General features: G+C 39.9%; 1 protein-coding gene across 1 annotated transcript in view; it reads left to right on the top strand.

Moving 5' to 3' along the window:
* MORC3 (MORC family CW-type zinc finger 3) overlaps window positions 1-10,734 on the top strand; it is a 24,874-nt gene extending 14,140 nt beyond the window's left edge. The window contains exons 10-17 of the mRNA XM_010145014.1: window positions 1,496-1,600; window positions 1,709-1,831; window positions 1,962-2,036; window positions 2,878-2,920; window positions 5,112-5,299; window positions 5,892-6,732; window positions 7,186-7,349; window positions 10,581-10,734. Coding sequence (XP_010143316.1) covers window positions 1,496-1,600; window positions 1,709-1,831; window positions 1,962-2,036; window positions 2,878-2,920; window positions 5,112-5,299; window positions 5,892-6,732; window positions 7,186-7,349; window positions 10,581-10,734 — 1,693 coding nt within the window. The remainder of the gene's footprint in view (window positions 1-1,495; window positions 1,601-1,708; window positions 1,832-1,961; window positions 2,037-2,877; window positions 2,921-5,111; window positions 5,300-5,891; window positions 6,733-7,185; window positions 7,350-10,580) is intronic.
* The last annotated feature ends 2,150 nt before the right edge of the window (window positions 10,735-12,884 follow it).

Here is a 12,884-nt window from a genome sequence, read left to right as displayed (position 1 = left end):
GCGCGACCAAGCCTGATAGCTGCTCCAGCCACTACAGTTCAATCTGCCTGTATATTTGAATGGTTCCCACAGTCAGTGCTGCTCTTTGCAGTGATATTGCCAGCTTGAAGCAGTTCTTGTGTCTCTATGCCATTGTGCTAGAGGAACTGTTAAGGAGAACGCTTGGTAAAGCAGATCAGAGAATCAGTCAAACCAGAAAATAGGTCTTGTGTTGTTTGGGTTTTTTTTTTCAGTACAGGTGTTCCGAGGCATATCCTGTGTGGTGGCACTAACAGCTCCATTGTCAGAGGGGGAGGAATTAGAGTGCTGTAGGACAGTCATTTGTGTTGACCAAAGGTTTGCCCTGTGTTCCCACAGGCTGTCACAGTGAGCATTGAATGCTTTGTTCTTGTTTCTTTTTCAAAAAAACCCACTTGAATGTGGACGTAGAGATACTACACTTGAAAGATCTTTTATAAAGGTTTTTCTGTGGAGTGCTGCAGGTTTTCAAAAGTAACTTTCTGGTCCAAAACAAAACCATAAAACTGATGCTGTAATTTCATGATCAGTGTAAGCTGACTTGTCATTTTTCCCTCTTTAGAAGAGAGGTGTGATCTCATTCGTCCATTGCTGTTCATTCCTGCCCTTGTGGTACTTCCATTTTTTTGGCACAGAAATTCATGGCTTGGGTTCAGAGGTGATCTAGATCAAAACTCTCTAGGTCAGACTAGTTCACTACACAAACATTTGTGTTAGTTCAAGGGATGGGGTGCTGTAGGTGTTGGAATAAGCCAGGCAGGAAGGGACTGACTTTCAGTCTCTGGTTACCCAGCCACTTTACTCTGATGTAAATTCAACACACTGACAAGAGGTAGTCTTACCTCTACCTCACCTGTGGGGCTTGTTCTCCTTCCACACCACTTTCTCCTGCGTTTGTCATCTTTAGTAGTCATTGAGCTGCATGATGAACCATGATCAGGAAAATTAATCCAGCTAAAAATTAACCTAGGGAAAGGCTGGCATGCTCCTTTTAGCAGGTGGACTTTATACTGCATTAAAGTGATCGTGCATTTGCAGTCTCTGTGTGGTAACTGTTGTACCCCAACTTAAAGTAGTCATGAGCCTGCATGCAGTTAATGGATGCACAGCAACATCAGCCAAATTCTGGGTACTAGATTGACAGAGGTGGTTTTGTACTTGTTTCTTTTGTGATTGAGGTTGAACTGGTGAGGTAGCTTCAGAGTTTGCACAGTACATTCATAGTGCTTCTAAACTGAGCACTCTTGATTCCGGTCTTAGTGCTCCAAGTCATATTTCCAGTAATTTATTTGCTGACAAACATGACTTCACTCAGTTCCTAATTTCTAGGGTTTTCTAAAAGAAAAAAGCTTACTATCGTGCAAATAGAAATATTAGAGTGATTCATATGTTTGTTCTTTTACTATAGTATGTAAAGGTCCTTGTTTTGCTAGGATTTTATTATTTAAGGTGGTCTTTTAAAAACTTTTCTTTTTAGACTTACAATAGCAGCATTAGGAGAAAAACTTAATGATTACTGGAATGAAATGAAAACTAAGAAAAATGGAGAATATCCATTAGCTTTGCCAGTCGAGGAGATACAGTGAGTATCACTTCAAATATAAGAATTTTACATGCTGTTGTGCTCTTCTACACTCAGTCGTGACGATGAACCTTTCATGTGAAAGTTCTGATGTTTCTTCCATTACAGAAAGCAGCCTGATCAGACATGGGTACAATGTGATGCATGTCTGAAATGGCGGAAGCTGCCAGATGGAATAGAGCACTTGCCAGAAAAGTGGTACTGCTCATTGAATCCTGACCCACAATTCCGGTAAAATTAGATTTTGAAGAATATCTGAATACTGCTTTTTTTTTTTAATATTTTCTGTTATAAGCATGGATGTTAAGCTCTTTCTGTCGCATTTTTTCTTCCCCTTCCCCACTCCCACCACTTAACTCAGGAACTGTGATGTGCCAGAAGAACCAGAAGATGATGACTTAATACATCCTACATATGAGAAAACTTACAAGAAAAAGTGAGTACCAGAGACTTTTCTAAAAAGTGTTTTAATGCTAGAAGAGTAATGTGAAAACTAAGTGCCCTTTTCTCTCACCTGTGGTGTAATTGCAGCTCTTCTGGGAACGTATCCAGCCAGAAAATAGTGCCCTGAAATAAAGACTTGATCGTAGCAGTAGGTAGATGAATAGCGCTGTTCTTCTCTCTGTTACTAGCATGTTGGCATTACATCCATATTTCTCTCTGACTAAATACCTGTTTGCTCTCTTAAATCAAATTTGGACAGTCATAACAAAAGGGGCCTCTCATTTAATAACTACTAAGGAGAGAAGTGCAGCAGTTGGAGTTCAGGTACAGCGCTCAGAGGGGTATTGTTTCATAGTAGTAAGAGCTATGTGGATAGTTTGGGATGTTAAGAGAAGCAATCTGCTGGAGCTGTTAGGAGACCTTGTTTAGGTAACTTATTTTCAAGGTCCATGTTGAAGCAGCTGAATACCTCGGTACATTTATTTAAGAATAAGAGGATTCTTAGCTAAGATGTATGGGGGAAAAAAGTGACTTGAGTAATTTTAACTAATGCTGGCTAGCATTCTAGAAGCGGGAGTTTTGGGGGATTTTCAATTTTTAAAAATACATCTTTATCTGAGAAGGAACTTCTTTGAAGATAAGATGACCTTAAACTATAGCTATACTAGTTTCTAAGTTCCTGCAGAGAATTTTCATTAAATAAACCAGAATATGTTCATTAGAACTTTATTGTATCTAGCTGAGATAAGGAGTATTATGTTTGCTTTTAGGTTTTGAGCTTGGTTCTGAATCTAAGCCCTTAATTTTTTTTTTTTTTCCTTGCTGCTGTGTAGAGACAGAGAAAAACTGAAAAAGCGACTAGAGTACAGCTACCAGGTAACTCTTGAAGTTGATAGGAAAATGATTTTGGTAGCAGAGTTGTTCTTGCTCTCAACTATTCTATGCAATTTGATCGAATAGGCTAGGCTTTGAGTGAGCGTGCTTTAGGTAATGGCCAACTCACTAGTTCAACATCCTGGGCTTTTTGGATGGTTGTGTAGGTTTATGCTCACTATTAGTAAACCAGAAATCCCCCATCTTTCCTCTCCGATGATGGAAAATACACCATTGCTTTCTATGTAGTAGTTTAGAAAGTTTGAGAGGGACAAAGCCCTCTCACAAAATAGTACTAGAAAATATGTCAGTTACTTACACAAGAAGGACTTGTAGCTATACTTTTGCAAGGATGCACTCAAATAATTAAATGCAGATACAAATCAACATGGTTGAGATAATGTATAGATTGTAACTCAGAATCAAATTTCCTAAGTGTGATTTAGCTGAAGTTGGTTTCAAAGTGAAGTGCTAATCAAGCCATTTCTGGAGATTTTGCATGTGCTGTTTTAACCTATATTCTTCATTGTATTGATTTTTTTTATGCCGTTGCTTTTACCCAAGCACAGAAGTAATTACTCAATGTGCTGTTCATTTTCACGGAATCACAGCGTTGGAAGGGACCTCTGGAGATCGTCTAGTCCAAACTCCGTATTAAAGCAGGTTCACTTAGAGAGGTTGGACTGGATGGCGTCCAGGCAGGGTGTGAGTATCTCCAGAGAGACAAGGAGACTCCACAACCTCTCCGGGCAGCCTGTTCCAATGTCCATCAGAGTAACGCACCCATTGCCCCTTATCACTCGGCGCCACTGAAGAGTCTGGCCCCATCCTCTTGCCACCTGCCCTTTAAATGCTTAAAAGCATTGGTAAGATTCCCTTTCAGTCTTTTTTTCCAGGCTAAACAGACCCAGGTCTCTCAGCCTTTCCTCATAAGAGAGATACTCCAGCGTTCTTAGCCCTTTGCTGGACTCTTTACGGTAGTTCTTTGTTTCTCTTAAACTGGGGAGCCCGGAACTGAACACAATGCTCTAGATGTGGCCTCACTAGGGCAGAGTAGAGGGGGAGAAGATCCTCCCTCAACCTCCTGGTCACACTCTTCTTAATGCACCACAAGATACCATTGGCCTTCTTAGCCCCAAGCACACATTGCTGGCTCATGGTCAACCTGCTGTTCACCAGGACTCCCAGAATTATGAGCTGTTTTCCGGCCGGTCAACCCCTAACCTGTACTGGTGAGTGGGATTATTCCTCCCTAGGTGCAGGATCCTACACTTACCTTTGTCGACTTGATTAGGTTCTTCTCTGCCCAACTATCCAGCCTGTCGAGGCCTCCAACTAGACTCGGTGCTGCTGATCACAACCCTCTGAGCTCTGTCCTTCAGCCAGTTCTCAACCCAGCTCACTGTCCAGTCATCTAACCCACGCTTCCTAAGCTTACCTATGAGGATGTTATGGGAGACAGCGTCAAAAAGCCTTGCTGAAGTTGAGGTAGACAATGTCCACTGCTGTCCCTTCATCTACCCAGCCAGTCATGCCACTGTAGAAGGCTATCAGATTGGTCAAGCATGATTTCCCTTTGGCTGTATCCATGTTGACCACTCCTCGTTTTAGACAAACTGAAGTGACTGAGTAGCTTTAACAGAGATGTATGTCCCCTACTTGGTGTATAATGGGCGCACTTCAGGCAGAGATACAGTTTGGGAAAAGCCCTTGCCTGAGATTCTACACAGTGCATTAAAATAGCTGTATCTAGAGAAAGACTTGTAAGATCAGAAAGCTGCTTTCTGACTGGAAAAAATCTGTGCGTAGAGAGTATTGATCAGCTGATGTACGGCATTCAGAGTCCTCTGAGAAATGTGCCAGAAGTCTGTGATGATGATATAGAACTTGCTGCTTTCTAATATGTTTTATGTCTTAAACCGACGTGAAGGAAATACTTCACATGCATCAGTAGAGTTTGGGGGGAGGGGTTATGTGATCATTAAATTAAGAAAACTGGGATTTGCAATGTGGAGTCTAGTTAGGCTTTCTTGTTGCAAAATACTGAGCTTCAGTTTAAGGAGATTGTTGTAGTATGCATAAGAAATGTCACTTGGAATTTTAGGAGTTGGCAGATAGGAGAACTGCTTAAACCTGTTCTGAAGAATCTACTAATGTCTTTTTCTTTTCATTCTTAACTAATATTATTTTACAGATCAAAAATGAAATGTTTTTGAAACCACCTGTTTCTTCAAGCAAAGACTTCAAAACATTCTCTGATGTGAGTGGAAAGGAAGCTGTTCCAAGATCGCTTTTACCAGAGACGTCAAATGCTTCTGTCAGAAGACCTCTGCTTATTTTAAATAGATCAGTATCTTCACCTCATTCTGATTCTAATAACAGGTTAGTGAACCTGTACAAAGTAGACTCCTATTTATTTCTAAAAGTAATAACTTCATGAAAATGATGGTGTTGGGTGTAGTTCCATCTTCAGGTAGGAGTTGCCAAAATTCATGTGTCACTTCTGGGAATAGAAGAAGCAGCAGGTTGATTAAAAGCACCAAGAAAACTTGGGAAGTACAGAAGTGAATGCAGCAAAAAAGTACTGTGCACTGGCAAGGAAAATTGCTTAGTGGTTTGTCCGTTTAGGAAAAGACTGTATTGTGTTAACCACACTCTGCAGCATGTTTTCTTTAACATCTGTTGGTTAATGAACAGGTGCAGGGGGGTTTTCCCCAAAATACTGAGTCTGTCTGTTTCCAAACAATGTGTGAAGGTAGTAATTGAGTGTGTGGATGTCAGCCACTTGTTTTTACAGGAAAGGTATTTACTCCAGCTACACGTCTTAAAATACTAGGCAGGGAGGAGGCATCCCTTTCTACTTATTGAGTGGTAGTTTTTAATAGTGCTTACAGAAACATTAAATGTAGTTTGAAACTAATGACTTTGCAGTATTTGAGTAATACAATAATCAGTTTAATATTTTCCTTCTTAGTCTTAAACGGAAAACACCTGCTTGCGTGACGCCTCTTTCATTAAAGACACCTCGATTAAATGACAAAACATTGAACAACCATGATGATGATGATGATGATGATGATGAAGATGTCATTATTTTAGAGGAGAGCAGTACTCCAAAACCTTCAGCAGATTCTGATGTTCCTGTAGTAAAAACTGAATGTATTCATTTGGATCAAGAGGAGAAGCAGAAAGAAAACTGTGATGTTGGAGAGCCTTGCAGTGCAACTACTTCAGAATCAAAAAGTGAACAGCTGACCTCAGCGACACAGACAGAGATCCCAAACTTAGTTGTTAAAAAGGAAGAGGTGGAAGATGACTTTGATATTCAGATTCCCAGGGCAGACATGGAAACTGAGCAGCACCATGTTAATGGTGTTTCTGAGGCATCTGTAGATCTTGGAAATGAACTGAAAAGTCAGCTGCAATTATTAAGCAAAGAAAAAGAAATGTATCAAAACAAATGTGAAGTATTAACCAAACAAGTAGAAACACTGGAACAGAGGATTTTAGAAATGAATAATAAGTATGTAAAAAAAGAAATGTGCCATCAGTCAACTGAGACCATTTCTTCATTTGAAGAAGGAAACGTTCATGAAAGAAGTTTGGCAGAAGTGACCGTTCTCTACCAACAGGCCACAGAAGAAATTGCAAAACTAAAGGAACAATGCAGTACCCTGCAGAACTTAAAAACTGAATGTAGCAGGTGTGCCAGTGGTGAAAGCAAGAGTGAGGTAGATGAAATTGCTGTGCAGCTGGATGATGTTTTCAGGCAACTGGACAAGTGCAGCATTGAGAGAGACAGATATAAAAGTGAGGTACGTTTGTTAAAACAGTGATAACCTTCAAATTAACAATTATGTTTATTTTTTTAATAGGTGTTTCACAGCAGTTCTGGTACATGATGCGTTACATAGTTCAGTCCACTAACGAACGAAGCCACCTAAAAGGGGGAAGAAATACTAATTAGCCTAGAATTTTCTGGGTTTTTGCTTCCACTGATAGAAATAATCAAACCTGAGAGAGACTGCCAGGCTCTGAGTGTCTCTGACTGCAAGAGAATCATAGAATTGTTCAGGCTGCAAAAGGTATTTAAGGTAATTGAGTCCAGCCATTGAGAGATTGAGCAGGCTGAGGAGGAGCACGCATACAGTGGTTCACCTGACAGCTGAGTATTTTAAAGCAGTTTGTGTTGTCATAACTTAAAGTTGTCTTTATTTTATCACCACAGTTTTATTTGATATATAAAATTATTTTTATCTACTTGCCAGGTTGAACTACTAGAAGTGGAAAAAAATCAAATTGCCTGTCAATGTGAAGAACTCAAAGCAGAAGTCGCACAGTTAAAAGCTTCAATTCCACAAGCGGTAGCACGTGCAAATGATTCTACCACCAGTAATGTAGAAGACTCTGTAAATTTTTCTGATGGAGAAAGGTATCAATTTTGTTCTTTCTAGACTATATTTCAAGCAAGGTTTTGGATGGCTGATTGTATCTGAAACGTCTTGAATGAAGGTCCTGTCTGGTAATCATATAATAAAATGTGGTGCTTGGAATTCTTTTCTACTGCCTCTTGTGACTCCTAACTCAGTAATTTTTTTTTTACTTGATTTTTTTTTTTTTTAATTCAGTATTTCTTTGAGCAGGGTTGGCCACTGTACAACAGAATGCCATAGTGACACTTCTTAAAATATAAAAAATGTTGCGTATTTCTAGACAAGACTTGTAGAACAAGGAGAAAGAAAGGAGGCAGGAAAGAGGATGATCGTTAGCTTATGCGTTGTAGATGAACTTTGCTATTATATTCAATTTTTCTTTCTTAGTAAAAAATTGGGTTTGAAAAGAACTTCAAAATGAAAAGAATTTGGGTTTGGTTTTGAAACTTACCTTTCCTGTGAGAACTTCTTGCTGCAGAGCAGCCCTGTGGACCTAGGTTGTGTCCAGCGTGTATCTTTGAGCTAAACAAGGGTTTAAACTTACAAATAGAGAGTGTCAGCTCTCGGTTAATAGAAACAGTAAACACACAGAAGTAAACATACCAGATGGAAGAAGGGATGAGCACTCTAGCAGGAGTGTAGGCATGCCACCTGGGCATGTAGGATGGAATTGAAAGCCAGAGTTCATCTGGACATAAAACCGGCAAGGCCTGTGACAGGCAACCAGAAGGGCTTCTGTAAGCACAGTAGCAGCAACAGGAGGAGTAAGAAAAATGTGGGCCTCCTGCTCAGTGGCAAAGGACACAAGGTGTGTGAGGCACAAATTACTGAGGGTACCCACTATCATCTTTACCTTGTTTTTTACTGGTAAGGTTGCCCTCTGGCCACCCAGGTCCCTGAGCTAAGTGGTAATCTTAGTGAGTGAAGCATTACCTGCAATAAAAGGAGACTGAATTAAGAGACCGTTGAAGCAAACTTGGCGTATACAAGTCTGTGGGACCAGGTAAGATGCACTGGAGTGAGCTGGCCCATTGATGGAGAGTTGGCCTTGTAATGATATCTCCAAAAGGTAGTGACAGTTGAGATTCCTGGTGCCTGGAAAAAAGATAGTTATCATGTCCATATTTAGGACAGGCAGAAAGGAAGATCTGAATTACAGGCTGTTCAATATAGCCTCAGTCCCTGAGAAGAAAATGGAGCAAATCTACTTGGAAGCCACCTGCAGCTCTGTGATAGTCAAGGTGATTGAGAACAACCAGCATGGATTTACTGAGGACAAATCATGCTTTTGCAGTCTCATTGCTTTTTACAGTGAGATGACCAGCTCTGTGGGCCTTCATTTTAACAAAGCTTTCAACATGGGCCGCTGTAATATCATGAGAGCAAAGTTTCCAAAGTGTGATTTGAATAGGTACACTATGAAATGCATCTTAAAATATGCCAGACTGCTGAGCTCCAGAATCGATATTGAGGCCAGTGATGGTTAATGCCTTCATTAATGGCCCAGGCGATGGAACAAAATTAACTCATTAGATTCACGGTGATATTAAATTGGTGGGATGCTCTGGAGGGTAGGGATGCTGTTGAGGAACCTTAACAAGTTGGAGAAATGGGCTGAAAGAAACCTCATGGAAATTCAACAAAGGCAACGGCAAAATTCTGCACCTGTGTTGGAAATACCCCATGCAGCTGAACAAGCTGGAGACAACTCATAGGAAGGCAGCTCGGAAGAAGATGGACTCTGATGCTGGTGGACTAAAAGTTGAATGTGAGTCAGCAGTGCACTCTTGTGGTGGGAGACCCCAGTGTCTACTGGGCTATATTGGCAAGAGTTCAGCCAGTTGTTATTCTTCTCTGCTGTGGGTCATTGTGAGACCAAACGTGGGAGTATTGTGTCCAGTTTTGGGCTCCCTCGTATACAGGGATATTGGAGCAAGACAACTGAAGGGCCTCCAAGATGGGTAGGGGCCTGGAGCATCTATACAGAAGGGGAAGCTGAGAGAAATAACCTTATAAAGAGTGGGTTACCTTGAAATCCTGTTGTTCTCTTCTGCTGCCTAATGAGGGAGTGTAGAAAAGGTGAAGCCAGCTTCTTATGAGCACAGTTGATAGGATGAAAGGCAATATCACTAGCTGCAACAAGGGAAATTCTGTTTGAATATATAAGAAAAAGTTTTTCACAGTGAGGGTAGTCAGATGTTGCAAGAGGGACCCAGGAGACTGTGGGATCTCTTACCTTTGGAGATTTGCAAAACACAAGAAGGTGCTAAGCCACCTGATCTGAGTTAGCCCTGCTTTGAATATGTTGGAGGTGTGTGGAGAATGGACTGGATGATTTCCAGAGACCCCTTTGAACCTAATTTTTTCTGTGATTCAATCTCCCTTTACTGGTCAGTGTTTGGTTTTCTTCTTACAGCATCTAACTTGTGCTCTCTCAAAAAATTAGTAAATATATGCAGGACTTGCAAGTAACTTCTACTACAAGTCCTTTTGGTATATGGTGGCTCTGCATAGACTGGCTACAGGAGATAAGGGAGTTCATAGTAGAAGGAAATGCTCTGGAGAAGGATGAATGCTCAAGAGAATGGGTGATTTGCATGAGAATGGGTGATCAAGAAGAGGACAGAGCAGGGGGATCCAGGAAAGAAAGCAAAAAGAGGAGGCATAGCATTTTTACTGTACGGTAACTCTTACCTTATTTCCTCTTTGTATTTTAAAACCTTTGGGCAAACTGTTCTTTCTTGCCTTCACTTCTCTCTTCTTTTGTTCCCTTAGGTGGCAGTAGTTTGTTCTTCTAAAAGTTTAAAAATACTGACGTTCAACATTGTTGGGGGGCGGGGGCGAGGGGAAGGAGGGAGGAAGAAAAGGTGTCTTAGGGTAAAGGATAGTGCCAGTGCTTATTTGCTAACTTAAATAAAAGCATTCAAAAATATTTCTGATCTGTTTAGAGAAAGGCAGAATTCAGTTTAGCCCTTAGTGTTGGTTTGAGACGAAGGGAATATATACCTTCAGAATTAAAACTGAAGAGGCTCAGCTTTGAAAAAATGGTAGGTTTTGAAGTTATCTTGATAGAGCTTTAACTGCATCAGTGTTTTGCTGGTTTATGGAAGTCACGTATGGAGTCTTTTCGGTATAGAATATTAGCCCAGCTTTGTTAAATAAAGCGCTGTGTATTTGAACATAAACCTTCATCTACATCTATCTAATCTTATCTAATTATTTCTTCCCAGCCTGAAACTACGCTCTCTTCGAGTGAATGTTGGACAACTTCTGGCTACAATCATGCCTGATCTAGACTTGCAGCAAGTAAATTATGATATTGATGTAGTAGATGAAATTTTAGGACAAGTTGTAGAACAAATGCATGAAATCAGTAGTACTTAATTATAACCTTTGTGGAAGTTCAAAATTGTATATACTGTTTCTTCACTTTATATATTTGACATAGTTTGGTCAATGAGTGTATATACTCTATACGTTTAGGTGTTCCCACAGATGCGGTGGGTGTTATCTTCACTTCGTCTTAAAGGAACACGGTCAATATTGACCAGCTCTTGATGTACGTAATTAAGGATTTTGCTTTTAAAATGTATTTGTAATTACATTTCCAAATATTTTTATTATTAGGAATCTTAATACTTTTCTACAAAAGTTTTTTTGTTGACTTTTGCTCTTATATAAGCATTAATACTTGCAATTATTTCCTCTTCTAAAATCTCAGTAGTGGAATATATTAAAAATGCAAAAAAGAACCTTCCTTGAGTTTCTTCTCAGAACAAACCTTAGTGGTGGTGTTGTATACTACAGTATTGTTTCATTGCTATCAGCAATGTTGTGTCTTGCATTAATGGGGTAGAAATGTAACTAGTAGATGAAAATTTTGGTCATATAGGTAGTATTTGCATTTTACTACCGAAAGAAGAAAAATATTTCAGGGTTTTATCCTGAAAACTGATTATCTTTGACTTCCTTTTGGATTTTTTGATGTCACTGAAGAACATGATCTGTACATAGCTTGGCAGCATAAACAACTCCATAGGATATGGCTAAGCTATTTCAGCCTTTTCAGAGTTGGAAACCACATGCCCATTTGTGTCCTGCCCTGGTTACTTGATTGTTGCTTCCTACATACAAGAACTTGTCTGTACTTGAGAGCAGTCTGAGGGATCTTCGGTTCTACCCTGTAGTTCCCATTTGAACACAGCAGTGCTCGTTCCTAAGTCCAGGTAGGTATCAGTACACGGCTTCAATGGTCAGTTTTCACAATAGCTCTTGCCTGCTTTCTGCCAAGTCAAAGGCAACTGGTGGAATGGGAAGCAGCCTGGTGGACCTTGGATATGCCACCCCAGCTTGTTCTTTTCAAAATCTAGGTGGGATTCCTGGGCAATCTCTGCTCTGCATCAAACACCACCTCTCGAGTCCTGAAGGCCTTTTTTTAAGGAAGCCCAGTGCCGAAGACGATTGCTGTAGATGTTCTGTGATGTATGCAAATGCTTATATATATTATCTCAAAAACTAAATCGCTGCAATGTTAAACATATAGGTCTGCCTTGGAGTCTTTCAGGCTGAGATGCGAGAGTGCTGAGACTTACCTCCGAAACTTAACCTTCATACCAGAATGTCGGAGTAAGAATGAGTCAGACTACTAAATTCTTGGTTAACCAGTTGAATGGAAGTGCTTTGGAACAGAGGCATGTTTCCTTATCTGTGATGCTAACTACAACAAGAGTGAGCTAAAGCTGAAAATGTTCAAATATAACTTGCTTACGCTATCTTAAAATTTAGGCATCTCTTATTATAGGCAAGATAGGAGAGTCCCTCTTCCCACCCCTACTGTCGCTCTGCCCCCTTTTTTTTTACTCCATAGATGTTTTATAGAGACACTTAGGCCACTAGTTCTATGCTCTAATGCTCACACAAAAACTTCCTGGAAGAAACGGTACCGAGAGAAATCACTGTTACAGTGGTGACAGTATTCTCAGCCCATTGCATGTTTTTCTTTTGAAGTCACCAGGGATGAGAAGAGAGGTGATAGAGGCAGCAAGCTTTACTCTGTAGTGGTGTTTGTCATCCAAACAGTGATCAAGAAAAATGGTTCTTTTTTTTTTAAAAAAAAAATCTTAAAAATGTGTGAACACACATTCAGTGTGTTCATTCCTAGGAAGAGTCTTGTCTTTATGAAGCCAACAGTTTTGGGTTTTGCACTGCTGCTGTCCTGGTTTAATTAGATGGTGTTCCTTTTAGTTGTAGTTCAGTCAGTTTCTTTTGAGGAGCAGTTACTTCAATTTTAAGATGTTAGCTATTCTAATACTCCAGTAAAGGGTAATGCAATACTGTTGTACTTTATAATGGAGAAATTGAATGTTTGATTTTTGAAGAGGTGGCTGTAATATAACTGTATGACTTTTAAAAAGTTTATATTTTTCATTTATTGGTGTGTAGTTCTTAATTTCTTCATCATTATTTATTTTGTTTCGTCAGACTCGATACGAATTTCTTAGACAGCTGGCAAAATACATCATATGTCTGTATTA

The sequence above is a fragment of the Buceros rhinoceros genome, unplaced genomic scaffold (assembly GCF_000710305.1).
Source record: "Buceros rhinoceros silvestris isolate BGI_N320 unplaced genomic scaffold, ASM71030v1 scaffold15971, whole genome shotgun sequence".
In the NCBI taxonomy this organism is placed as follows: Eukaryota; Metazoa; Chordata; class Aves; order Bucerotiformes; family Bucerotidae; genus Buceros; species Buceros rhinoceros.
Note: the sequence above shows the minus strand (reverse complement) of the source record. Positions and strands in the feature narration are given on the sequence as shown.